This window comes from Pongo abelii, chromosome 7 (genome assembly GCF_028885655.2).
Source record: "Pongo abelii isolate AG06213 chromosome 7, NHGRI_mPonAbe1-v2.0_pri, whole genome shotgun sequence".
Lineage (NCBI taxonomy): Eukaryota > Metazoa > Chordata > Mammalia > Primates > Hominidae > Pongo > Pongo abelii.
Window position 1 is genome coordinate 160,292,266 of NC_071992.2, and position 25,815 is coordinate 160,318,080.

At 62.5% G+C, this 25,815-nt stretch overlaps 1 protein-coding gene across 9 annotated transcripts; it reads right to left on the reverse strand.

Annotated features, from left to right (window-relative positions):
• Positions 1-86: 86 nt before the first annotated feature.
• Positions 87-25,381, reverse strand: SCRIB (scribble planar cell polarity protein). Of its 9 annotated transcripts, none has more exons than XM_054519044.2 (38): positions 24,825-25,129; positions 23,593-23,710; positions 23,410-23,488; positions 23,229-23,318; positions 23,062-23,118; positions 22,903-22,966; positions 22,619-22,693; positions 22,406-22,550; positions 21,847-21,965; positions 20,727-20,926; positions 20,487-20,653; positions 20,267-20,397; positions 20,060-20,185; positions 19,131-19,298; positions 18,186-18,602; positions 17,212-17,274; positions 16,579-16,668; positions 16,064-16,141; positions 14,769-15,092; positions 14,612-14,671; positions 14,207-14,482; positions 13,685-13,795; positions 13,286-13,579; positions 13,023-13,211; positions 4,564-4,674; positions 4,426-4,482; positions 4,187-4,261; positions 3,031-3,093; positions 2,589-2,654; positions 2,121-2,228; positions 1,853-2,012; positions 1,630-1,780; positions 1,366-1,551; positions 1,137-1,279; positions 1,024-1,061; positions 818-892; positions 541-592; positions 87-460 (listed from the first exon to the last, which is right to left on the reverse strand). In XM_054519044.2, exons 1-38 carry the CDS (start codon positions 24,981-24,983, stop codon positions 321-323), a joined length of 5,025 nt encoding a protein of 1,674 aa, XP_054375019.2. In that variant the 5' UTR covers positions 24,984-25,129; the 3' UTR covers positions 87-320. The 9 variants fall into 9 exon arrangements, with proteins under 9 accessions (XP_054375019.2, XP_054375018.1, XP_024107214.2 ...); XM_054519043.2 differs by having other exon boundaries at positions 14,591-14,671; XM_024251446.3 differs by lacking the exon at positions 2,589-2,654 and having other exon boundaries at positions 14,591-14,671; positions 24,825-25,381.
• Positions 25,382-25,815: the final 434 nt, after the last annotated feature.

Here is a 25,815-nt window from a genome sequence, read left to right on the forward strand (position 1 = left end):
AGAGTGCAGCCCTCGGAGCTCAGCCTGGCCTCAGAGGGCAGGAAGGTCTGTGCTAGTGGGTGGGGGGTGGACAGGCAGACGGGAGGTAAAATGTAGTCAACTTTATTCTCCTTAAACCACAAAATAGAGTCTTTGGTTGTACAAACATCACTAGTTACAGTCTCGCCGAGGTCTCGGCTGGGGTGGGGCAGTTAGTCAGAGGCCAGAACTCCTGTGGGGTCTCTTTAAAATGCTAACACCCAGGTTAAAAGACTTGGGGCAAGGGTGGTGCTGGAGCTGGCAGGGCCCCCACCCCAAGTCTGGGGGAGGCGCCTGCTCCTCTAGGAGGGCACAGGGCCCAGACCACGGCGCCTTACGGGGCGGCGGCTGCTGCACAGCGCCACATCTTCAGGGCCCACGGCGCCGGGTGAGGGCCTGCCCAGAAGCACCAGAGCCACTTCTCCATCCTCCTCCTGCGGGCCTGGCGGGCAGGGACAGGTGGGCAGTGAGCTGAGGGCACCTGGGCTCCTGGGAGCTCACCCCAGCCCGGCCCCCACTCACCAGGGCTGGGAGATGGTTCCAGGGACCTCAACTCCTCAGCAAAGTCCGGCGACTGTGATGGGGAGAGTGTTGGTCAGGCGGGTGCCATACCTGCCCCAAACCACCCACGTGGACGGGTGGGCTCCCAGCCCTGAGGCCCACACAGCCCAGCTGAAGGGGGAGGGGGGGTGAAGAGGCAGGGCCACAGCAGAGTGCGGGGAGGCCCTGCGGGAGCGGATGGAGGCAGTGGCAGGCACGGACAGGGTGGCAGGCATGCAGAGGCCTGGAGGCCAGGTACCTGGATGTCATAGACAGGTCTGGAAGAAGGCAGGGCCGCAAAGGCCCTGTAGTCAAACTTCTTTCCAGACAAGGGCTTGAAAGGACAGCGTGAGGGGAGAGGCAGAGAGTGAGAGGAAGGGGGGGTGAGGGCCACGGGGGTGGGGGCAGGCCAGACCCCCCCCATGCCTCGGGGGTGAAGGGAAGGCATAGCCACCGGCTCCTCACCAGGCGTCCCGGGGAGGTGCTGGTCTGGGGGCCGAGGTCTGGGGGGACAAGAAGCGGGCATTGGAAGCAGCCCATGCAGCAGGCTGACCCCCCACCTGCCCTGACGCACGGACCTTCCACAGGGGTGGGTGACGGGGTGGGTGCAGGGGAAGGGGCCTCGGCCAGTCGCTCCAGGGGCCCCCGCGTGCCCCGGCCCTCCTGGGACCTGCTGAGGACCATCTGTGCTCGGAGAGCGTCCTGTTCCAATGACTTCATCCTGCACAGAACAGCGTGCAGGGGTGACTCAGGGCAGGAGCAGGGACAGGCGGCAGGGTGGGGCGGGGACCCCAATCAGGGGCTCACCTGGCTGCCCTCCACAGAGCACGCTTCTCGGCCTCCAGGGCCCGGCGCTCGGCAGGGGACAGGGCACGCTCGGGTGCTGGTGGCTCCGGACTCTGCACGCGCAGCCGTTCCTGGTGGCGCCGTTCAGCTTTGGCCGTCCGCACCGGGGCGCCGCCTCCCAGGGGTGGGGGGGACGCTGGGCTCTGCCTGGGGAAGGCACAGAACGTGCTGTGGGGGGCGGGGGCACGCGGGGTGAGTAGGGGCATCTGGTGGGCGGGTGCTCACCTTGAGGTGGGGCTCAGGCCGGCCCAGGGTGGCTCCTCATCCTCCTGCTCCTCCTCGCCCAGCGTCTCCCCGTCCAAGGCGAGCCTCGCTTCGGCCCCGGCCTCTGCTCCCTCCCGCAGCATCTGCGCTCTCTTCTGCTGTAGTTTTCTGGCTGCCGGAGGGCAGGGTGGGTCAGGCCAGGCCAGCCTAGACCCAGCCCCCACCCCACTTCCGTGCCCCTCACCTTCCTCCTCCTGCATCTTCCGCAGGTCGTCAGCACCCACCAGCGACACGCGCTTAGGGGGGCCCTCGACCTGGGGCACGCGCACCTCCAGCTCAAAGTACTTCTGCCGCTCCCGGAAGGACAGCTGCTCCGGGGAGGCTGCAGGCCCAGGCGTGGGGGGCTGGGGGGAGCGGACCTTGAGGTTTGGCTGGCATTCCTCCGGGATACTAGGGCCCCCGGGCACCCACCCCAACCACACGCAGCAGGCAGGGGTGCTGCCCCCACACACCTGGGCAGGGGCATCCTCAGGAGGATGAGAAATGGGCACGGCCGCGAAGGCCCTGTAGGCCTGCTTCACATTGGCGGGCAGCTCATCCGGGGAAGGCGGGGAGGGCGGCTGGGGGGTGGGGCTCTTGTGAGCTATGCTGGGGCAGCTGTCGGGGCTGCAGCTGTGCTCAACTTGCCACCGGCTGTCCCCCCGCCTGCCTTTGATCCCCACCCACCATCCTGCTGGGGAAGGAGGCTCTGCCACCCCCACCCATGGGACAGAGCACTCACGGAGTGGGGACAACCTCTGCCCCTGGGGGCTGGGGAGCCCCTTGGCCAGGCCTGAGCCAATGGCTGGATCACCCCTGGTTTTGTCTAAAAAAGGCAGGTGGGGGCAGCGGGGGCAGAGGAGAGCAGGATCAGGGGTTTAAGGCAAGGGATGGGGGTAGAGAGGGGGGTGGGAGAGACAGAGAGAGAGAGACCGACCAACCTGGCTGGGGCTGACATCTTGCCTGTGAGGGGCTGAGCTGGGGCTGGGTCTCATGGGTGCTGCCACCTCCACCCCCACGTGGCAGTGTGTTGAAGGGTGCCAATAGTGGGGGGGCAAGGACCCCAGACAAAAGGCAAGCGTGGGTAAGGGGGTCCTGGGAGGCGTTGGGCCCGAGACACTGACTGGGGTCTCAGGAGCTTGAGCCCCTCCAGGAACAGCACGCTCAGGCCCCCCACCCCATCGCCAGGCAGCTCTGGCCAGGAAAGCGTCCCTGGCTGTCCTCACACAGGAGGCCCCATGGTAGCAGAGGGAAGACCAGAGTCAACAGCACCCCGCGCCGGCCCCTGACCCCCCATCCCTGGAGGAGGGATCCTGTGCACAGCGGCCATCTGCCCTACCCTCCACCCATCATGGGGCGCACCCGTTAACTTGGGACACTCACCTTCTGGCCACTAGGGGAGCAGGGAGATTCAGCCATCTTCCCTCCAGCTGCTCCAGACGGTACCTGGAGGAGTAGGCAGTGGGTGGGGTGAGGCTGGGCAGGGCTGTGGCCCCCGAGCAGGAGGGACTGGGGAGCCTGGCGCTTGCCTAAAAGGCACAGCAGCTCTTCAGTTCCCCAACCTGACTATAGCCCAGGGGACGCCCCAGACACTCGGTCAGCATGGAGGGGCTCGTCCCCGTTCCCGCAGGATGCGGGGGCCTGGGCTGGGCAGCTGCTGTCTCCACAGCAGTGTGCTGGCCGGAGCTTTGCAGGAGAGACGGGAGCAGACAGGACAGCCGGAGAAGACAGCAGGGAGGGCTCAGGGGAGGGGCCAGGGACAGAGGTGATGGTGGGGAGCCCCTACTTGCGGTGTGCGGCCCTCAGGGCTCAGTGACGCCCTGACTGCTGCCCCCATGGCCGTGCTGTTGTTCATGAGGATGAAGGGCCTCCTGGAAGCCTCCCTCTCAGTGCTGCCCATGGCCAGAGGACGCAGGGTCGGTACCCAAGAGCCCCTGAATGGGCTGCCTCAGACCCAGGCCCTGCCTGGCCCCTCACCACCACCCCACCGCTTGGGCAAGGGTCTGGCGGAGCCCACCCCTCAGCACTCACTTTCCTGTGGAGTCCACCCCTCAGCACTCACGTTCGGTGGGGCTAGTGGGGCACATCCTCTGGGAGGATTATTTGTATCTCTAAGGGGAGGGATGGGCCTGCATATCCTCCTGCCTGTCCCCAGCACCCGCCCCCTCCAGCTGTCCCTTGGTGACATGTGCCTGCCCAATCCCCCAGGAGCCTCCGCCTCCAGCCCGCACCCTCTGGGGCTGGGCAGCCCCAGCAGCAGCAGGTGAAGCTCTCACACCGCCACTAGAGGGATGCCTTGGTCTGTGTCACCCATCCACAGCTCAGGGTGTGGGTGGGGCAGCACCAACATGGCTTGGGTCGAGAATGAGGGTGATAAGCATGTGCCAGGCTGGGGTAGCCTGCAGGTCAGACGTGGCCTCCTCCCACCCCAGCCCCTGCCCAAAGGTTCCCTCCCGGATGGCTCTGGTGTCTGTCCTGGGGTGGCCGAGGAACAGGACAACAGGACGAAGGTGGGGGGCACTGCACACTGGGCACTGACCCTCTGCACGCTGCCAGCGCTGGGCACGGCGGCCAGGGCACGGTAGTCCAGCTTCAGGGGCTGCAGACCCCGACCCTGGGGGCAGAGTGAACACAGCACTAGCAGGGGCAGCTCCATGGCGGCACCTGGCCAGCACAGGGCATGAGAGGGGGTCCTGGGGGTTACTACCCAGCACCCCACAGGCAATGTGCACTCCGCTCCAGTGCCCTGATGGGAGGGGGCGGGGCGACCACACTCACCGCGGCTCCTGTGGCCTCGGGCCCCCAGTGCAGGGTCTGTCCAGGCGGCTCCTTCTCCTGCGAGCAGAGCAGACCCGTCAGGCACCACCGGCCTTGGGCTCCCTGGCCCTGGGGCTGCCGGCTGCAGGCACCTCTGACCTTGCCTGGGCCCTCAGGGCTCAGCTCCCGGTCGATGGAAGAGATGCTCTCCAGGCTGTTCCGGTGGCCGATGCCTGCCGCAAAGGGGTTGGCAATGACACCTGGGGACACCTGAGAAGAGGGGTGTTGGCTGAGAAGGGGGGGACTGCAACCCAGGGTCCCACCTCTGGGGCAGGCTGGGGCCCCAGCCCAGAATAGTCAGCAACGGTGAACACAGGAGCCGCGTCCCTGGGCAGGGCTGACCGCGTGGCTGGGGCAGCCTTGGAGGGCACTCTGCTGGGCCCCCCAGGACGCTGCAGCACTGTCCCCGGCCCGTCCCCATCACAGCTCACAGGGCTGCCGTGGACGTGGTCATGTCTGCACTAGGCGAGACTGTGAAGTAGCATGATGCCTGCCAGTTTGCTGTGTAAAGTCACCCCCAGGAAGAGCTGACAGCCACCAAGATGCGGGAAGGAGGGGCGTGAGTAGCAGGCGCTAGAACTGATGGCGCAGAACGACCCCCTCGGGTGGAAAGGCTGGCTCCAGACCCCGGCGTGAGTGCTGGGCAGGGATTCTGAAACAACGGACACCATGCAGGAGGCCCGGCCAGCTCTGCACGCCCCAGAGCTCAATCACCTGTCCCAAGCCAGAGACTGGCAGGGCAGAGGGGGAGTCTAGAAAAGAAAGGTACCCAGGAAGCTCAGGCAGGGCACTGGGGGGCAAGGAGACAGGGCCAGGACAGGCAGGGGCTTCTGGCTGGGCACAAGATGTACTTGAATCCTGAGCCCGGGGTTAACACGGGCAGACGGAACCATGGGAAGAGCTGACTTCCAAGCTCGCGGTGGGCAATGGGACTGCTTCAAACCCTCACCCCCAGCAGCTGCCAGAAGAAGCGGAGGAGGCAGCACAGTGGAGAGAGGCATTGCTCATCGCCCTCATCACAGACGGGGTCCCTGCGAAATCGAGGAGCTCTCAGTGTGGCCTCAAGGACAAACCCAGCCCTGTACTGTTGGTTAAAACCACAACTGAAATGGTAAGTAAGGGACAGGCAAAGAGATGCCAGACAAACACTCGGGAGGCACAGGGAGGGGCTCCTCAGGCCAGGGGAGAAAGGATGTGAGGTCAGAGCTGTCAAGCAGGCAGACGGATGCTGTCACCACAGAAGATGCTATTTACAATGATGATACAATCATCATCAACTGTAAGCACTCAACAAGGAAGCAGCTAAACACATAAAGCAAAGACGACTAGAAACGCGAGGGTGTCGTAAAAGCACATTTACACAGGGAGACTTAGCTACGTCTCTTTCAGACTCACAGAACTAGCGGGACAAACAACAAACAAGGTGCCTGTCTTGTCAATTTCTGAAATAACAAGTCAAAAAGCCACTGGACAGGTCCCAGAGAGGCAGGGGGCCTGGTAGAGTGGGAATAAGGTCACAGGCAGTCCGGCCTCTCATGTCAGAGAGAGCTGTTCAAACACAGAAAAGGCAGACCAGGTTGCTGACTCTGACAGCCACTGGTGAGCTCATCCTCTTCTATCGTTCCAAGAATAACCTTGGGAATGACTGGCATGCCCCCTAGCTGTGGCCCCTGGGAGGTCCTGAGATGACACCCCAAGAACGCTGGGTCCAGGGCCAGACCGCAGCTTCTAAATGCTACTCTCCACTAAAAGGATCCAGCGCTCCTGAGAGAAATGGCCGACTCCAGGGCTGGGCAGGGTAAGGCGAGAAGCCCAGCACATCCTGGAGGCAGAAGGTGAGGGGGTGCTGAGAGGGGGAGGTCGTATCAGAATGCCTCAGGTCCTCAAGCCCCTTCCGTGGGCCAAGGCTGGGACAATCTGAGCATCAAAATAAATAACAATGGTAAAAGGCTGTCGCCCATGAAATAAAATGGAAGCTCACTTGTTAATGAAATGGACTCCCTTGTGAGCCCATGTGAACAGGTAAGCAGACACACATAAACGGGAGAAGGGGAGGCTCGGTGGCAGGAAGCTGCCTGATGAGCATGGGAGCGGTGGGTCAGGAACGTCGCCAACCCCCTCAGGGCCCACTCAGAACCATCAAGGTGCTGAAGCTCACCGGCGAAGCTGGATGAGAAACAGCCTGTTATATGCTCTCCAAGCACCTCCCACACTTGCTGATTTCAAGAGGCAGGAGTAATTGCAGGGGGAAACCTGGCTGACCCCACGGTTCAGAGCATCACCAGTTAGCCCTGGTAGCAGGCACAGAGACACATGGTAGCTCCGTGATAATCCTGGCCAAGATGCACACGCTGAAGCCTGTGAAGACGTCAGACCCAGCGTGGGGGCAATCACTGCAGGCAGGGCCTATGCCCAGCAGAAGCCTCAAGGTCAGAGGAATCAGCAAAGACAGAGGCACGCTCCGACCGAAGGAGACTAGAGGGATGCGGTGGCCAAGCCCCACAGGGACCGGGCCACGCCCTTCCACGACGGAGCACGTCCCCGGCGCAGTGGGTGAGCCATGAATAGGGCTGAGTGTCAGAGGTTCTTTGTCCTGTTTTTGCAACTTTTCTCTAAGTTTAAAATTCATTTTCGTATGTGCTTATATTTTTCAAAAAGAAACAAATGGCAGAATAAACCAAAATTAATAAAGATGGTGGTCTCAGAGCAGAGATGGAGGCCAGTCTTCTGAAGTGACTCTATATAATTTCAACTTTGGAACCATGTGAAGATTTACACAATTAAGAAACAGATTTTTTTGGTGGCAGACGCCTGTAATCCCAGCTACTCGGGAGGCTGAGGCAGGAGAATCACTTGAACCCGGGAGGTGGAGGTTGCAATGAGCTGAGATCGTGCCACTGCACTCCAGCTTGGGAAACAGAGTGAGACTCCGTCTCAAAAAAAACACAAAAAACAGATTTTTAAAAAGTTACTCTAAAAGCTAAAATGAGTCAGCCCAACTGTGCTATCAAGTTGGTAGCAAAACCACAGAAAGACCTCAAGTAGCTGAGAGCACGGGATGCGGACCGCACATCCCAGCAGAGTGAGCGCTCGGGAAGCAGCCACCAGGAACTCGGCCCCTCTCCGCACTCCTGCTCTCAGTCATACCACTGGTGTCGCTGTTTTTGCTTTTTAGTGTCTGTCTTGCTCAGGCTGGACTCAGATTCCTGGGTTCCAGCGATCCTCCTGTTTCAGCCTCTTGAGTACCTGGAACTATAGGCACGTGCCACCACACTCAGCTAATTTTGAAATTAAGGAATTAGGGAAAGATTTTATGAGAAAAAGTATAAAATTACAAAAGTCAGTAAAAACCCTGTAATCTTAAATGAGTTAAATATAAATAACAGTAAAAACTCATGATTTTTTCTCTTTCTAAAAACATCCACCTCTCAGCCTCCATCTGCTGCAGAGGCCACAGAGCAGCACAGGCAGTGCCTGAGTCCTGAGCACGCTTGGCCCACAGCTATAGGAGCTCTACACCCAGCTCCCACTGAGGAGCTCTACACCCAGCTCCCACCCAGCTCCCACCAAGAGTGGCCGGGTTCACGGCTAAGAGCCCTACACCCAGCTCCCACCGAGAGGGGCCAGGTCCCACAGCTAGGAGCCCTACACCCAGCTCCCACCAAGAGGGGCCAGGTCCCACAGCTAGGAGCCCTACACCCAGCTCCCACCAAGAGGGGCCAGGTCCCACAGCTAGGAGCCCTACACCTAGCTCCCACAAAGAGGGACCAGGTCCCATGGCTAGGAGCCCTACACCCAGCTCCCACCAAGAGGGGCCAGGTCCCACAGCTAGGAGCCCTACACCCAGCTCCCACAAAGAGGGGCCAGGTCCACAGCTAGGAGCCCTACACCCAGCTCCACCGAGAGGGGCCAGGTCCCATGGCTAGGAGGATCTCTACACCTAACTCCCACAAAGAGCGGCCAGGTCCACGGCTAGGAGGATCTCTACACCTAACTCCCACGAAGAGGGGCCAGGTCCACGGCTAGGAGCCCTACACCCAGCTCCACGGAGAGGGGCCAGGTCTCACACAAAAATGTTGGAATCCAGGGCCGGGGCAGGAAATACAAAGAATGCCTTGTCAAAGCAGCTGGGGAATGACGGGGTCATGCCACAGGGATGTGGGGTCTCGCTGCCTGATCAAGGGACATCAAGGGAACACTGTGTTGAAACCCATCAGGAAAATAAAGACTCATAAGTTCACGAAAACCCTAAAAACAGAAAGACACCTCAGGAACCACCTTTGGAAGATTCCAGGGCCCCAGCCTGTTATTCTAAAAACTAACAAATGAAAGAACCAAGCATTTCATCTTCCTAGGTCTTTCCTGCAGGAGCTCACATCAGGACAGAAACAGAGCTAGTGATCTCTTCTTTACAGACATATCTACAGAAAAGTTAACAGCCAGAGATGCAGAGGGAAAGACTGAAGGATTCTTCCTGAGAGCGTAAATCGAGGAAATGCTAAAAGAAAGGGCAGTCTCTTCTGAAGTTTAATTAATGGTGATGACGACAAGAGAGAGGTGGTCCTGACCAGTAGTCAGAAGCTGGCTCTGACAAGGCCATCAACACACAGGACCCTGGTCACCGTGACCAGGAGGAAGAGGATGCGGACAGCAGGGCCGAGGGGGAGGTGACTGCGGAGGAGGGGCCCAGTGGGAGAGGACTTGCGTCCTCATGCCAAACACGCAGGGTAGCGGGCGAGTCCTCTCAGACAGCGCACACCCACCTAGGTTTGCGCAGGGGTTGGCGCCGACCATGGCGAGGCAGGTCGTTACTGAATCAATCCTCTCGACCCCGAGAAGCAGGCACTGCGGGTGACCCATTGTACAGACAAGGAGACTGAGGAGTAAAGTCAAGGCCCGACAGTAAGTGAGGGCCAGGCTTAGATGAACTGTGCACGACCCCTAAAAATGCACCAGTCCTAGAAAGCAGGAGACGTAAGCTCTGACAAACATGGGCCATAGAAAGCAGGAGACGTAAGCTCTGACAGACAAACATGGACCACTGCTCCAGAGTGCTAGGGACATGCAGGCAGCTCCTGAGCCAATGCCAAGATGGGCTCGCACAGTGAGAAGAAAGTTACAGAACCCAGTGGGCAAACCGATGCCCACAGGGCCAGGCAGACAAACACAGATGAGTCCAGTGGCCTGAGTTTCAGAAAAATGGGGAAGGGTCATGAATTGAAGCTCCCCCAACCCCACCCATGCTCCGGAGTCAGAAACACAGATGGTCCTGTGGGTGCACCGGCCTGGCTGCGCCACGTCCTCTGAGCTTTTTGTGAGAAGCCAGGCAGCCAGACATGGCGTGGACTCCTATGTGTGAGACCCCGGCTCCTCTCTCTCAAGCCCCAAGCCCGCTGATGAAACCTCCATGGGCTGAACCAACCCCACTTAGCAGATAAGAGGACTTCAGAAAACTCAACATCTGCTTCAGATAACAATTCTCACAGGTTATAAATAGAAACAGCCCCCCCACCGCCCAATTTAAAAAATGTTAGAGAGTCTACAGCAAACGTTACAGTACAAGATGAAAGTCCCTTAGAGCTGAGCACAAGACAAGCCCACCTCCACAGGACCAGGGGCTCTGCGGGAGGGAAAAAGGAGAGGCCCGAAGGGGGAAGGGCGACCAGGCTTCTGCCAGGGGGTGAGGCAGATTTATAAATCCAGGTGAGGATTTATAAGAATTACTAGGAAAGCAAGAGCCACCTGGGGACACCCTAGAGAAAAACTCAACATAAAGATAACCCCAAGGCTGGGCGCAGGGCTCACGCCTGGAAGCCCAGCACTTTGGGAGGTCAAGGCAGGCAGGTCACTTGAGCCCAGGAGCTCAAGACCAGCCTAGGCAACATGACAAAACCCCGTTTCTACAGAAAACTTTGAAACAACGAGCCAGGTGCGGTGGCGCAGCTGTAGTCCCAGCTACTTGGGAGGCTGAGGTGGGAGGATCGCTTGAGCCCGGCAGGTTGAGCCTGCGGTGTGCAGCGACTGCACCACTACTCCAGCCTGGGTGACAGAGCGAGACCCTTTCTCAAAATATATACACACACACACCTATGTGAAATCCCAGAATTCCAGTCGGTTTTTGCACAGAACTTGGCAGGTTCATTTGTAAGAGAAAACACATGACAATAGAAACTTTCCAAGACAAGAAAAAGAGTGACTTTGCCGATTAGGATTAGGCATGAAACCTGCTACAAAGTGAGGCATTTGAGCGTGTGGCACTGGCCCAGAAGTAGCTCACAACTCACTGGGACCAAGTCCAGAAACAGAGCTTGGAGCCTACAGGAACTGAACACAATGAGGCCACATTTCCCCCAAATCATTGGGGAAGCGACAGACTATTCAGTCAATACTGTGGGGACAGCTACGCATCCAGTTACTTGCAAAGCGATTCCAGGGCTGGGCATGGGGACATGGCTTGAGCGCGGGAGGCGGAGGCTGCAGTGAGCTGTGATTGTGTCACCACACTCCACCCCAGGCAACAAGCGAGACCTCGTCAAAGCAATTCCAGGTGGACCATGGAGCTATGTGTTGTTAAAACTTCCAGAAATACTAGAAGAAAACATGACAATGTTTTTGTAATCTTGCAGTAGGGAAGATCTTCCCAAGGAAAAAACCAGAATCCAGAAGTCATAAAGGAGTCAGAAAACTTAATTTAAAAATGTAGATTTTTGTAACTCAAAAGATCCCATTTTTTAAAGGAAAAGATAAGCAACAGCTGGAGAAAAACACACCTGTACCCACAGAACAAAGATGAGCAACCAGGGTGCTGGACGGCAGCCAGGGTGACAACGGAGGGCAAGGGCACTGCTGGGGCGGACAGCGAGCCCGCGGGAAGACGGACGGACGTGGGAAAGAGGTAGCGGTGACCGGGAAGGGGAGCTGGATCGCAGCTCTCAGCCCCACTGCTCGGGGCCCCTGGCCTGCCTGACGCGGCAGAAACGGTATCTGCCCCCAACACCAGGGAGGGTGTGGAGGTGGCTCTGTCCGTGGCTGGCCAGAGTGTGAGGTCTGAGACCCCTGCCCCTCCTATACCGACGTGTCACAGCAGGCTCATGGGGGACCCAGCCAGATGCAAGGACAACCTGTGGCCGACAGCAGCGCCACACACCAGCTGCAGACATGGCGCTAGCCCTGCCTTCTGCATACCTAGCTCTTCCCTGAGGGAGCTCTCTCTCTCTCTCTCTCTCTCTAATAAAAACTTCATGAGTAAATATATCGAATGAAACACGTTTAGATACACATTTAAAATAATAAAAGGCAAGGCCCTCTCTGAGAACCAGATGGTCCAGGGCTCGAGTCCTCAGATAAATCCTTCCCCAGAAACCACCAGGACTCCCTCAAGGACAGGAGGGGAGGTGGGTGAGGGCTGGCTCGGGGCCAGCCCCAAGCCCAACGTCCAGCTGTGGAGAAAAACAACGAATGTAGACGCACTTCCCGCCAGGGAGCCCCCACGCTGGCTGTGGATCAGGACACTCTGTGACTGTCAGCCTGGCAGAAAGCCACCATCCCAGAGATCCCTTGCAAGACAAAACCAATGTGAGGGGCCGCCCCATCCCAGAGGCTGTTACGGAGAGGAAGCCGTGTGTGTGCCGGTGGGGAGTGGTGACAGCCACCTGCCCCTGTGGACCTGTGTGACCAGCAGGGACACCCTCTGGGAGGAGCAGATGGCCCCTCCAGGTGAAGGCCCAGGCATCCACCCAGCTTCAGCCATGGCGCCAGCCCTCCCGGGACCCACCCTCTTGTGGCCCTGCAGCCCACTCCAGTGGGAAGCCAGCCTACATGCCCTGGCAAAGGTGAAGAACCCCTGGAAGCTGCAGGGCCCCTGGGATGGCATGAGGAAGAAGATGGAAGGGAGATGGGAGCCCCCTGAGACAGGCCAGGCTTGTCCAGGATCCAGGCCGTGCTGGTGGGGAGGACTCCTGGGGCCCCACCTTGCATCCCAACTCCCGGTCTGGGCTTCTGCTCTGGAGTCCAGGAAGTGACGGACCAGCAGTTGGGCAGGAGGTCTTAGGGAGGGAGTTCTCTGTTGAGGGGTCACCAGAGGGGCTCCCTGGAGTCAGGCATGGCCCAGGGATGGGCTGAGGGGAGCAAGGTGCCACTAGGCACAGGAGCGGGGACCCTCAGAGTCCCGAGGAGTCTGCCTGGCTGGTGGGCTCTGGGCAGGGCTTGGAGCCATCCCTTAGCAGCCTGGTGGGACTCTGTAGGAGTCGCCAGTGCTCAGCTTCTTTTAGGACCAGACCACGCGCCCCAAACACACGCCCCTCCCCCCATCTGTTCACGTGCCTCATCCTACTTGGACTGGGCCTCCGGACGGTTCGATTAGCCAGAGCTCAGCAGAAAGGGAAGGCAGGGCCCTCCACCCACAGCTCCCCACCCCTCACGGCTGATGCAGAGCCGCAGAGCACCTCCCAGACCCAGAGGCACAGAGGACCCGTTGCCTGACCCGAGAGGTGTCAGCGGCTCACGACACCTTGGGCTGGGCCAGAGGGAGGCCTGGTTCCCGGGGCGGGATTGCTAACCTCCAGGGCTGCGGTGGTGCTGGCATCGAAGCCGTCACAGACCAGCACGGTGAGGGTGTCGCCCACACCGCGCAGCAGCTGCACCGCCTCGCCGTGCGTCAGGCCCAGCAGGCTCTGCTGGTTCACCTCCAACAGCCGCAAACCCACACGCAGCCGACCATCGCGCCCGGCCGCCCCTGTGGGGCTCACCTGTGGGGAGACGTGGTATGGGAGAGACCTGTCGGGGGGCGGGGCCCACGACGGGCTAGGGTGGCGGGGCTCACCTTGGAGATGAAAATGCCCTCGTCTGTGGGGTCGCGGGGGTTGCCAGCGTGGCCCCTGGCACCCCCGCGGATGCTGATGCCCAGCCTCTCCCCGGGCGCCTTCTGGATGCACAGCTCCCGTAGGCCCGGGGGTGCCGGGTCCCTCCGCACCAGCAGCGACAGCTCCAGGCAGGGCCGGAGCAGGGCACTGACTGCTTCTTGGTGCGTGGCGTCCCGCACGTCTTGCCCGTTCACTGCCAGGATGCGGTCCCCAACCCGCAGGCCGCTGCGAGCGGCCAGGCCCCGCGGGAGCACCTGTCAGGGAGGAGAGTGGCAGCTGGTGGCTGAGGCCACGCTGACCTGCGCTGGTACCTGGGATGGGTGCGCCTCTCACAGAACCGCCTGGATGGGCCGCCCTACCTTGGAGATGAACACACCAGGCTCCTGGACACCAAACGGGTGGCTGGAATGGTCGGAGCCTCCAACAATGCTAAGCCCCAGAGGACCCCCAGCTCTTGGCAGACGGATCTCCTAGGGATTTGGGGCGGGACAAGCACAGGCCTCGGTCAGGACAGGGAAAGGGTGTGGGAGGGCTCCCAAGAGTCTGTCCCGGTCCCTGGGGATGGCGGGCAGGGGCCGTCCTAATGCCCACAGGGATTTCTGCGCCACCAGTGTTCTGCTGCCCAGGCAGGCACGCAGTGTGAGGACAATATCCTTGCTGACTGTGGCCATCTGGCCAGCCAGGAGACTGTGTCAAGGGGACCATACTGAGGAGTCTGGCTGTGGGGCAGAGCCCCAGCCTCAAGGGGCCGCAGGGGAAAGGGCGAGCAGGCCGGCTTCCCACCCGAAGCAGGCTGCAAGACCATAACAGAGCAGGTCCTGGGAGGGCCAGTGCCCATGGCTGAAGCTGGGTGGGTGCCTGGGTGGGGGCTTGTATCTCACCTCCACTGGGTATGGCCCTTCCAAGGCGGCGGCCAGCAGGCTGGGGGCCAGGCTCAGCAACCCAGGCTCCCCGGGGGTGGCAGTGGTTATGCTGGTGGTGGTGGTGGTGCTGGTGGTGGCAACAGCAGCGGTGGGGGGTGAGGAATGTGGCGGAGAGCTGGGAGGAAGAGGGCCCCCAGCCTCCCGCTCCAACAGCAGGGCGATGGTGGGGGAGGCAGCGGTCAGCAGGGAGACGGCGTGGTCATGCCTGGCCTCAGTCACGTCCACTCCGTTAATCTGTGAGAGCGCGCCCGAATCAGGGAGGCCCAAGGGCAGGAGGGAACAGAGGGCGCGGGGCGGGGCAGGGGGCATGGGGGGGCGGGGTGGGGCCCCATCCCCACTCACAGAGAGGACGCGGTCGCCAACCTGCAGTGTGCCCGCGCGGTGAGCAGCACCGCCCTCGGCAATGCGGGAAATGAAGATGCCCTGCAGGGGAGGGTGAGGGAGGCAGGGCTGCCGGTGAGGCTGGAGTGCGGCTGTCAGCTCTGGAGCAGCCCTCCCGGGCCCTGGGCCCCAGCCTCACCGCATCACCAGCCCGGTAGGGTGTCGAGCCTTTCCCACCAGCAATGCTGAAGCCCAGCCCCCTCTCGCTGCGTGCCAGGCAGGCCACGTGGCGCTGACGGAGGGGCCCAGGGCTCTCAGGCAGGAGCAGGGGCAGGCGCAGCCCCCCTCCCCGACGCTCTCGGGGGCTGTAATCATCCTCAGGTCGCAGAGGCGTGATGGTGACCGCGTTCTCGGGCTCCACCATGCGCTCCCGCCACACTCGCATCTGCACGGCAGTGCCGGCCCCCCGGAGCGCCTCCACGGCCTCATGGTGCTCGGCGCCCTGCAGAGCCACACCATTCACCTGCGGGCCAGAGGCCACGTGCATGTCAGGACCCAGTGCAGCCACTGACAGACACGTGCTGGGGGCTCCACACGCTCCCTCCAGGATGGGGAGACTGAGGCACAGGGCGAGGAGAAAGGCCCCAGGCTCGGACATCACCCTAGACCTTTAGCCATAAGGTTCCTCATGGGCACCGACCCCTCCCCTACCAGGTCCTCAAAAACCTGGTGCGGGAAGCCCTAGGGCCAGGACACAGATTGGCCACGGGAGGCAAGCAGATGCCCCCACGGCCAGGCCACACATGGCCCCGCTCCTGGATACCTCCTGCCCATCTGCGCAGCCAAACACACACCTGAGGTCGCTGGGTTACTGACCCACACCCCCACCCCAACACCCAGGAATAGCAGTTCCCACGCAAAGGTCAGGAGGAGAGCTGAGCAGCAGACGCAGCATCTGAGCCCTGGGCAGATGCCTCCTGGCTGGGCTTCAGGGCCCTCACCTGCCCTCAGCGTGTCTCTACAAGAAAGGCACATGCCTCTTCAGAGCCCCCTGATGCCCGTGCCCCGGCTGAACAGCTAGGTGTCCAGGCGGGGGCTCCAGGGCTCCCGTACGGGGTCCAAACCCCACCAGACCTGCCAGCAGCCTGACCCCTCTCAGTCAGCCCAGGAGCGGCCCCTCCTGGAGAGGCCACTGTGCCAGGTGCAGCTGCTGCCCTACCCGCTGGTAGAAAAACACACCTGTACCCACAGAACAAAGCTGAGCAACCAGGGCGCTGGACAGGAACCAGGGTGACAATGGAGGGCCCAGGTGGCTCTTGCCCAAGTGACTCTCCTGGGGTTTACAGGTTCCGTGGCTTCACCCAGAAGGCTGGGTGTCTTGTGCTTGGAACTCTTGGGGAGGCCAGGAGAAAGCAGCCAAGCACCCTAATACCAGGGACCATGTACCTCCAAAGGGCACAGCTGCCACTCGGGGCTGAGAGGTTCCCGACTCACCTCAAGGAGCTTGTCACCCACACGGACTCCAGCCCGGGCCGCAGGGCCTTCCTCGGACACCCGAGAGATGAATATGCCCTAGGGCACAGACACGAGCTTGGCAGGGGCCAGGGAGACGGGCCCGCATTCCTGCTCCTTCTGCAGAAGACCCAGGAGGGGAAGACCCACTCCCAGCAGCCCCTAGCCCTGGCCAGCAGGAGGGCTGAGCTCTGGCCACTGTGGGATCCTGAGTGCCAGGGGGCTAGAAGCAACAGGTCAGCCCCGAGAAAGGGCTCGTGGCCCCAGGCCTGGTGCACAGGCACCTGGTGAGAGAAGGGGGGCTGCGAAGGGAAGACAGACCCAGGCACCCTTAGGTTGCTCTTGGACTTCGGAATCCCACAATAGTTGGTGCCTTGGGCCCAGCCCGTGTCCCCGGAGCGTGAGTGTTCTCAGGGCAAGGGGCCTGTGTGCCATCAGTGTGAACTGTGGTGGGGCAGGCCAGTGGCAGTGGAAAGGCCCTCCTAGGCAGTGCTCACCTCGTCGTCCCCCTTATAGGGTGTGGAGCCCTTGCCGCCCGCAATGCTGATGCCCAGGCCCCCAGTCTGCCGCAGGATGGTGAGGGTCAGCTGGAAACAGAACAGACAAGGTGTCCAGGAAGGGCCGCAGTGGGGCTGCCTGTGCTCTCTGCAGGAGAACCCACCAGCACGCAGATGCCATTTCTGGCTTTTCCCTGGGCAGCTGAATGGGGCCTCACGCCACTCACTAGCCAGGGCCGGCCCAGACGCCAGCTGGAGAAGCCCCGAGACCCCAGCAGGAGGGCACTGCTCTGCAGAGCGTGGTGGGCTGGGGCTTGCCCACCTCTGGGTGATGGAGGCCCGAGGCCCCCCTGCCACCCTCCAGAGAGTGAGGACTGCGCTGCCTCTGCAGGCAGGTAAAGCTCAGAGTGCCACAGGCGGCTGACGGGAGCTACACCAGCCTCTCCGCTCACCCCTGCCAAGATGGGCTGCCCCAGGCAGGAGGTGTCCTGATCCTGGAGCCCAGCTGGATCTGAGAGCTCTTTTGGGAGGGATCTGCGCTCAAGCAACAGGGGCGGGGAGAGGCGTGAGCCCACAGCCCGGGAAGCAAGGCCAGCAGCGGCCCGGCCAGAGCGCAGAGCGAGCAGTACAGACCTCTTCCTCCTCAATGCGAGCAGGCTCTATCAGCAGGTTATTGGCCTGGTCAAACGACACCCCCTGTTAGGACAGGACCAGCGAAGCATGCAGGTTAGCCACCGCCAAGACCACCACCACCGCCTCACCCAGCCCCCGCCACGAGCAGAAAGGACAGAGGAGACCACACCAAGCTCCCTCGACTGCCCTGGCACGGGCGCCTCCATCCTGGAGGCGTGAGTGACACCGCACACCTGGGGACAAGCGGGGCTCCAGAGCTGAGTGGAGTCCCACCCGGCTGTCCCTGCTGTGGCCCCTCCAGGCCCCCTCAGCTATCATGCCACTGCCCACCCTCAGGGGCGGAGTGTCATCAAGGGCAGGGAGAGTAGGACCCGGGGACTCCCCCTGGAATCTTGAGTTTGCCTAGAGAGTAGGTGAGACCCTTTGTGAGCCACGGAGACGAGACCTGAGGACCAGGGAGGGACACACTGGTGCCCCGAAGGCCTGTGTGGCACCTCAGGGGGGCCCGACAAGGCAGAACAGAGCCGGCAGGGCCTCGGGCCTGCAGCGCCCAACGCAGGGAGGATCCCAGGAGAGCCCAGTGATCTTGCAGGAAGAACAGACCCTGCCCTGGGACCACCACACGTGCAGACAGGCCCTGGAGGCCCACAAAGAGTGGGCAGCCATGCTTGGCTTCTGTGAACTCTGTGCCCGCCAGCAGGTCAGGCAAATACTGGCCAGCAGAGCTGCCTCTGGCAGTGAGACCAATGCCAAGGCAGGCCTGGGCCCCAAGCACGGACTGAGACCAATGCCAGGGCAGGCCTGGGGTCTGGTGAGAGTGGTCACAATGCTGACTGTGGAGCACACGCGTCCACCACCTTCTCCGGGTGGCCAGGGGCCAGCGGGTCAGGCCTCAGCCCTGCTCCTGCCGCAGCCCTGGGTGCCCAGGAGGGCCAGGGGAATCTGGGTCAGGCAGGGGTGAGGCTGACACCAACCTTGACAGAGGGTGCAGAAGCCACGGCCCCCTCCTTGTCCTCCTCCTCAGTGCTGGCCTCCTCCTCTTCAGCCCTGTTTTCCTCCTCCTCCTCTTCCTCCTCCTCCCGAGGACTACCCTCTTCCTCCTCTTCCTCCTCCTTCTGGGCCCGAGGAGCCCAGGGTGCATGGGGGCCATTGTGCCAGCCCCCGGGAGCCACAGGGCCCTCCCCATCGGGCTGCATGCCCTGCAGCAGGGCCACAACAGCCTCGGGCTGGGGCAGCTTGGAGATCTTGAAGTGCTTTTTGTAGTGAGGCGTGTCCTTGCGGATGAGCCGCTGCCTCCCGCCCGGCAGGGTCCAGGGGGCCTCAGGCTGCCCCTCCTCGCTCTCCCTGTCGTCCCCAGGCAGCAGTGCGTCCTCTGAGAAATGCACTGTGGGCTGTGCAGACAAAAGGGTGAGGGTGGCCCCAGCTCTGTGACTGTGCTTCCACAGGAAGACCCTGCTAAGCAGTGTGGCCACGGTCAGGGGCTCCGAAAGCCTCCCTGCCACACAAAGACTCAGCGTTAACTGCCCAGTGAGAGGCACGTGTCTCAGTCCTGAGAAAGCCTGAGGAGCAGGGGCTCAACCTGGAGACACACAGCGCCCCAGGTGGAAACGAAGGGGTGCGCCAAGGCCTGACACCAGGGAGCCCACAGGGGGTGAGAAGGGAGTCCAGGGTGGGGGTGGGGTCTGTGAGCCCAGCTGTCAGGGGAGACCTTCACCCCACCTAGGGTGGCAGCTCTCCAGGGCACCCCCAGCAGCACGGCCCTGCACCACCTGCAGCCACTCTGTACAGGGCAGCTCCCCGAAGCATCAGCAGGGCCCAGCCACTGCCTGCACCAAAACTGATTCCAGCTGAGGCCCTGCAGGGGAGGCAGCCCCCACCCAGCAGGCCCAGCCTCCTGCCTCCTTCCCGCCAATCCACACCTCCTCGTAGTCCTCTTCGGCATCTTCCTCCCCAACAGCAGTCATGGCTTCCTGCTGGCTCCCACCCTGTGCCTCAGCCGATGGGCCCTCGGGCTCAGCCTCAGAGACTGTACTGGCAGACGGGCGAGAGTCTTCACTCAGGCCAGACTCGGCACTCAGCCGTTTCTCCTGCAGTGGGAAGTGGAGTCAGGCTTCGAGGGAGCTCCCATCTCACACGCTGGCCACCTGGGATGCCCACCACGTGGCAGGCCTTCCTTGAGCTTCCCACTGCCCCGACCAGGCACCGTTAACAGGCTCACACCCTCGCAGCTGCTCCCTGTCCCAGCCTGCAAGGCAGCCACATGCCTCCAAAGCCTAGGGTGGGCAAAGCCATGGTTCCACAGCCCAGCCCCAAGGAAAGCCTTTCCTAAAACGAATAAGGACCACACAAGTTCCCAGGACAATCCCAGCCTGATATGAGCCTCCTCCTCTCCCATGCATGGCCCCACACACCCTACCCCAGCCCAGATCACTGGTTCTACTGCACCCAAAAACCCACAGCACGCATGTCACAGCTCTGAGTGAGAACAGTCAGGCCTGCTCTGTCCCAGTCCCAGACCCCTTCCCAGGTGCCGATGATACCCATGGCAGTTCCACCAGAGGCCCTACCCCACAACCAAACCCCATTTCCTGTGCTCCCAGGCACACCCACCACTGGTTCTCCCCATACTCCAGCCGCACAGACCCGCCCTGCACGACCCGCACGTCCACCCTGGCACCCTTCACCCAGCTGGCCCTCCAGCTCCATGTCCCCGAAATCTGTCACCAGCCTCATCTCCTGCTTCTTCTCTGTGCTGCCCTGGCCCTCACAGCCCCACTCCCAGGATGGACCGGACCACCACAGCTCCCGAGGGCAGCGGCCCGCCAGGTTGCCATGCCTCCAGGCCCACCTCCTCCACAGGCAAGGGTGACCCAGGGTCTGGCTGGCAAGGGCAGGCCTCGCTCCGCCGCCCCTCGATGCTCCTCTTCATCACCTTGAGCTCGCTGGGGTGAGGTGTGGCCCGGCGCTGTAGGCCCTGTGGTGGGGACAGGGATGAGCAGCAGCCACAGGGCAGCGGTCAGGCAGAGGTTCGCTCCCTAGATCCCCACCCTCATACCCGCTTCTCGGCTGCAGCTTCCTCAGCGTCCTCATCACCTGTGGGGGCCTCCAGGAACTGGATGACGCTGACGCGGCTCGGGGGGGCATCGCTCCAGGTCTCCGAGAGGCTCCCCTGCTGCCCAGCATCCTCTGCAGCAGGTGAGCGTCAGGACCCAGGCTAGTCCCCAAGCCCTACCTGAGAGCCACCCCGCGCTAAGCACCAGTTGCCAACAACCTACCGAGGCTGGGTGGGGGCTGCTGGGGCAGCAAGTAGCAGGTGAGCACCTTCTCGCCGGTCCGGGCATCATCCTCCGTCTGGAACCGGAGCATGGGCTGCGCCTGGTTCTCTGCCAGCCACAAGGCCTTGAGATTGAGGTGGGTGAGCGCGAATGGCAGACTCTGCAGCCTGCGGGCCGAGCGGGCACAGTCAGCAGGCGTTGGGGCCACAGTTGGGCCCGCGGGGCAAGGCTGGCACTCACCGGTTCCCCGCCACGTCCAGCACGTGCAGCTCTGCCGTGTGGGCCAGCTCTGGTGGCAGGACGGCCAGGCGGTTGTCCCTCAAGGAGAGGACGCTGAGTGCCACACAGCCCCCGATCTCGGGCGGCAGTGCCTCGAGGTGGTTCCGATCCACGTTGAGGTTGGTCAGCTTAGTCAGCTTTCCCAGGGAGCGGGGCAGGGCCTGGCCAGGAAGAGGAGGTCAGAGGACGCTAGGAGCTTGCTGGGGGTGGGAAGGAGATGACAGCCCCTGGGGGGAGGGCACAGACACCCCAGGCCAGCTCCAGCCAGGGTCCCTCGCAGCCCTTGGAGACCAGGACAAGGACTTGACCACAGAAGCTGTGTCCACCCCACTCCGTGCCCTCTGCTCCCCAAGCTCTGCCCACTGCACTCAGCCTTCACTCCCCACCACCAAAACACCCCACCAGATCATCCCTGACCCTCTCCCATGGGTACCCTGGACTGACCTGCGAGGCTGCGCCATGTGAGCCTGTCTGGTGCTCCACTGGTCTGCCCTGTCATCCCTAGGGCTCCCTAGGCCCCCAGTTCCAGCCTGCCTGCTCAGGGCCAGCCCCTTCCCAGGGCCCTGAACCCCACAGTCCCTTTCTCCATCTCCCCAGTGAGGAACACCCCCCACCGGAAACTCCCACGAACACCCTCCCCACGGCTAGCTCCTGTTTTCCAGCCTGGGGATGGCAACACCACCGTCCCGAACCCTGGCCTGGGGCCTCAGCTTGCCCTGCTTTGTGAGGGGCAGGCAGATGCCCCTGGGAAGCAGCCTGCTCCCCATCTGTCTGCCCTACAGACAAGTAAGTTCCCATCCCTGCTTCTTCTGCAAGCACTCCCCAGTGTTACAACATGTGCCGAAAAAAACGAGACCTAGATTCTTCACAGCAAGTGGCAAAGGCCGCTACTCTGGCCTCACTGCCTCGCCTCACCTCCGGCCAGCATACTCCCTCTCTGATAAGAGAAGGGCCCTTCCTGAGTGGCTCCACGAGTCAGGCTGCCACCAGCACACCCCAGCAGCACACACAGGCTGATGCCCTGCCCTTATTCCGCACGCCCGACGGCCCCATCCTTTCTGCCTCCCAAGCCAGACCCTACCATCAGCAGGTTCTCCGTGAGGATCAGCTCAGAGAGGTTCTCACAGTCCCCGATGGCCTCAGTCACCTCGCACAGCCGGTTCTGGTCTACCTTTAGGATGGACAGCTGCTTCAGCTGACCTGGTGTCGGGGAGACAGGGGGACAAGGCTGAGCAAGATCCCCAGACGTGCCTTACCCACCTGGCCAGAAGCGCTCTCAAGACAAATAGCAAGGCCCCCAGCCCCTCTTGCCGCCGCCGTACTTCGGGAGGACCCTACCTACCTTGCCCCCACAAGCCTGACTCAACCTCCTTCGAGAAAACACCAGGCCCCAGTGGCACTGCCACCCTTCACCCTTCTGCCCTCACAGGCTCCACCGTCCCCTCCAGCACCACCAGTTGCCTCCTCAGCTTTCTGGGCTGCCCCAGGGTCCCACCTCCCCTCCCCAGGGACAGCTCCCAGGGCCTGGGCACACTCAGGATCCTCCCCTGTGTTCCATACCACACACAGCCCCGATGCCCCATGCTCCTCCCAGGGCCAGGCTCCGTGTGCCCCACCCAGGCACCCCCAGGCGCACTAACCGATGCCGTCGGGCAGCCTCCGCAGCAGGTTCTGGGACAGCAGCAGGTCAGTGAGCAGCACCAGCCCGCCGAGCTCAGCAGGCAGCTCCTCCAGCCGGTTTTCCGACACGTCCAGGCACACCAGGCGCCGCAGGTTCCCGAGCTCCTGCAGGCGGGCAGAGAGTCAGAGCGCGGAAGGGCACGAAGCAGGGGGCCAGCCCCACCCTGACTCACCGGGGGCAGTGCTGACAGCTGGTTGCGGTCAAGCCACAGCTCCCGAAGATTGGGCAGAGCCCCCAGAGTGTCTGGCTGCAAGAAGGAACAGAGAAAATGGTGACTATGGCGCAACGCCTCCTGCTGTGCCATGCCCAAGAGACTGTACGCCCCCACACCCAGCTCCCACCCGCCTGCCCTCCCGATGTGCCCCTTGCTGTTGGATCTGCTCGCTGTCCCTCTTTCTTTGCCCTTGCTTCTCGTGGCCCGCCCTCCGGTCTCTGCCCTGTCAGGCCTCCGCGCACCAGCACTTCCAGGTCGTTGCCTCCCAGATCCAGCTGTTCCAGCTTGACCAGAAAAGACAGGGACCTGCAGAGAAAGCAGGGTGGAGGTGTGGCCATGCAGCCCTGGTCCCTAAGCTGTGGCCCTGCCCCGGCTGTTGGGAGAATGCCCGTCATACTCACGCTGGCAGGGATTTGAGCAGGTTCTCCCGGAGCTCCAGGGTCACCAGGTTGGCGAGGCTGAAAGAGAGACCAGGCACTGGGGCAAGAGGAAGGAAAGCAGTGGCGGCAAGGGCAGGGCCAAATCCAAGCCCCCACCCCACCCTGGCTCCACCTGAGAAGGCACTCACTTGCCCACGTCCCCGGGCAGTGCCTGCAGAGACACATCATTCAGGGCCAGGTGAGCCAGGCTGCGCAGCTGAGTGAAGCCATCAGGGAGCCTGGACGGGAGGAAGCAGAGGCCCTCGGATGACCAGTCCAGGGCTGTGGGACCCATAGCCCCTACCGACCCCACCACAGGCTGCCACCCACCTGGAGAGGGGGTTCCCGCTAAAGTCCGCGATCTCTAGAGCCTTGCAGAACTTGATGCTCTCCGGGATCTCAGGGATATCTGTTACAGAGGGTCACAGTGAACAGATGCCATGGCCTGCAGGACGTCTGCAGCCCCAGTGGACACTCCCCAGACTCCACCCAGCCCCTGCCCAGGCTCCCCACCGTTCCGGGACACGTCCAGCTCCACCAGCTGCATGAAGTTGGCCACCTCGGGAGGCAACCGCTGGATCTCGTTGTCGCTCAGGCCCAGCTTGCGCAAGTTCAGCAGCCGGAAAAAGGGCTGTGGGCAGGCAGGACACAGACTCTGTGGCAGAGACCACTCCAGAACAGAGAAGAGCTCCTGGACATGTGGGTGTCACAAGTCAACGGTCCCTAGACCTCTGCCTGCTCCAGGTCACACCGGGTCCTGATGTCTAACCACGACACCCCATTTGTGGCAAGAAAAGCAAAGAAACACACGGTGCACACGCCCACTATGGCTGCCTCCCTCCACTCTTCACACCAGCCTCCCCTCTGAGAAGTCACCTGCTGGCAACCAGACAAGGCCCCAATCCCCTGCCCTGTGTCTTACCTCAGGGCCCACCCAAGCCCCTGAACCACTTCTGCCACCTTCCAGGGGCCCACACTGGCCTCTACCTCTGCATCCCAACAAGAAGCCTGGCCTGGTTCTGCAGCAAGAACTCAGTAAACGCTCCCCGCAAAAACAGTAACAAAAACAGAGTACCACAAGCACAGTCCTACACACGAGACCTGCAGGTGGCCACAGAGGACCGAGCTGTCACTGCCAGGGCCAGAACAGGGTCACATTCTTTGGGACATCCAATTCCTAGGTATTGGCCACTCAGCACCCCATCTCCAGAAAAGAGATACTTCTTAATCTGCTTTCTCCCACCTCCTTTTTTGGAGCAGCTTTAGGAGAGCAGCTTGTCCACGAAAAACAAAGGCAAAGAAAGGGGGACAGCGAGCAGATCCGAGAGCAAAGGGCACATCAGGAGGGCTCCCCCACTCATCCCTGCACCCAACAAGAAAAGGAGAGGAGGACTGGACCCCACCTCCAGAGCAGCCCAACAAGCTAGTACTCATCAGCCACCTGAATCCAAGTTCCACCCTAACCCCATCGACCTCCCTGAATCCCCACGGGTTTCACTCTGAGGCTCCGCCTCCAGGCTCGGTGACAATCGCTATCCCCAGGCAAGCACCTGATGACCGCTGCCACCTGCGCCAGCCAGGGCGGCTGGGAGAGGAGGGTGGGGCTGGCTGGGGTGGGGACCTGGCCAGTGCAAACCGGCAGGGCCGGCTGGAGTCTGCAGTGGCTCGCCCAGGCAGATTCTGCCGCCGGGGGAATCAGGGGCTGGGGGCGCGCCTTTGGGCGGCAGGTGCGGGCGGCCGCTCACCTTGGGCAGCTCGCGCAGTTGGTTGGCGTCGAGCAGCAGTTCCTCCAGGCTGCGACTGTAGCGGTAGATTTCCTCGGGCACGGCCTGCAGCGAACAGTGCCGCTTGTCCACCGACTCCACGTGCCGGTTGCAGCGCCACAGCGGGATGCACTTGAGCATGGTGCGGGTGGGCGGCTCGGGCTCCGGCGGCGGCGCTCGGCGGGCTCGGGGCCGGGGGGCGGGACTCAGTCCGCATGGGCGCCGCGCATGGGGAAGGGGCGCAGGCAGGGGGCGGGCCGCCCGAGACTGGACGGGGACGCGGCCGCAGCCGGCGCTGGGCCGGGCCCGCGCTCGGAACGCGCGGAACGCTCGGACTGCGGGCCTGGGCAGGGGGCGGGTCTCAGACTCTTAAGAAGCGGGGGGAGCGGCGGCGGCGGCTCCGCATCCCGCTTGGTCCCGCTCAGCTCGTCCCGCCCGCTCGTCCGCCCGCTGTGCCGCACCGGAACCGCCGCTGCCCGCCGGACTGCCCCGCCGACACCCACCCGGCCGCCGCGCAGCCCGTCGGGAAGCCGAGTCCGGCCCTTGCCGCCCAGCACGCCCGGACTGCGGCCCCCAGAAGGCCCCGCGCGCCGCCGCCTCTGAGGACCCGTAGCGGCACCGCGCAAAGCCTGCCGGGAAGCCGGACCCGCCCCGCGCACGGGATACTGGGAGCTACAGTCCACGAGAGGCGGCGCCCTCCACCCTCCAGCCCGGCCCCTGGCCCCGCGGCACTTGGCCACGAATCTCTACGCATGGCCTCCTCCCGGGAAGCGACCACGCCCGCCCGCCCGCTCCGTCGCCTTGGACGGCCGGCTCTGCAGCACAAAAGCACTGGCAGCGCGCGCTGTCCAGCGGGTCGCGGTGTCCCGGGGCCCAGCCTTCTCTCAGCACCACCCTGCGGGGACAGCTGCGAGCCCCGCCCACCCAGCCGCCGCCACCAGCGGGACGGAGCCCGGGGCGCCAACCCCCTACC

Coding starts and splice junctions, on each gene's coding strand:
- SCRIB (XM_054519043.2), bottom strand. CDS start 24,983: ATGCTCAAGTGCATCCCGCTGTGGCGCTGCAACCGGCACGTGGAGTCG. Junction 23,119..23,228: donor CTGCCCGGGGACGTGGGCAA/GTGAGTGCCTTC, acceptor TCTCTCTTTCAG/CCTCGCCAACCTGGTGACCC. Junction 22,551..22,618: donor AGCTGTCAGCACTGCCCCCG/GTGAGTCAGGGT, acceptor GCCCGCCTGCAG/GAGCTCGGGAACCTGCGGCG.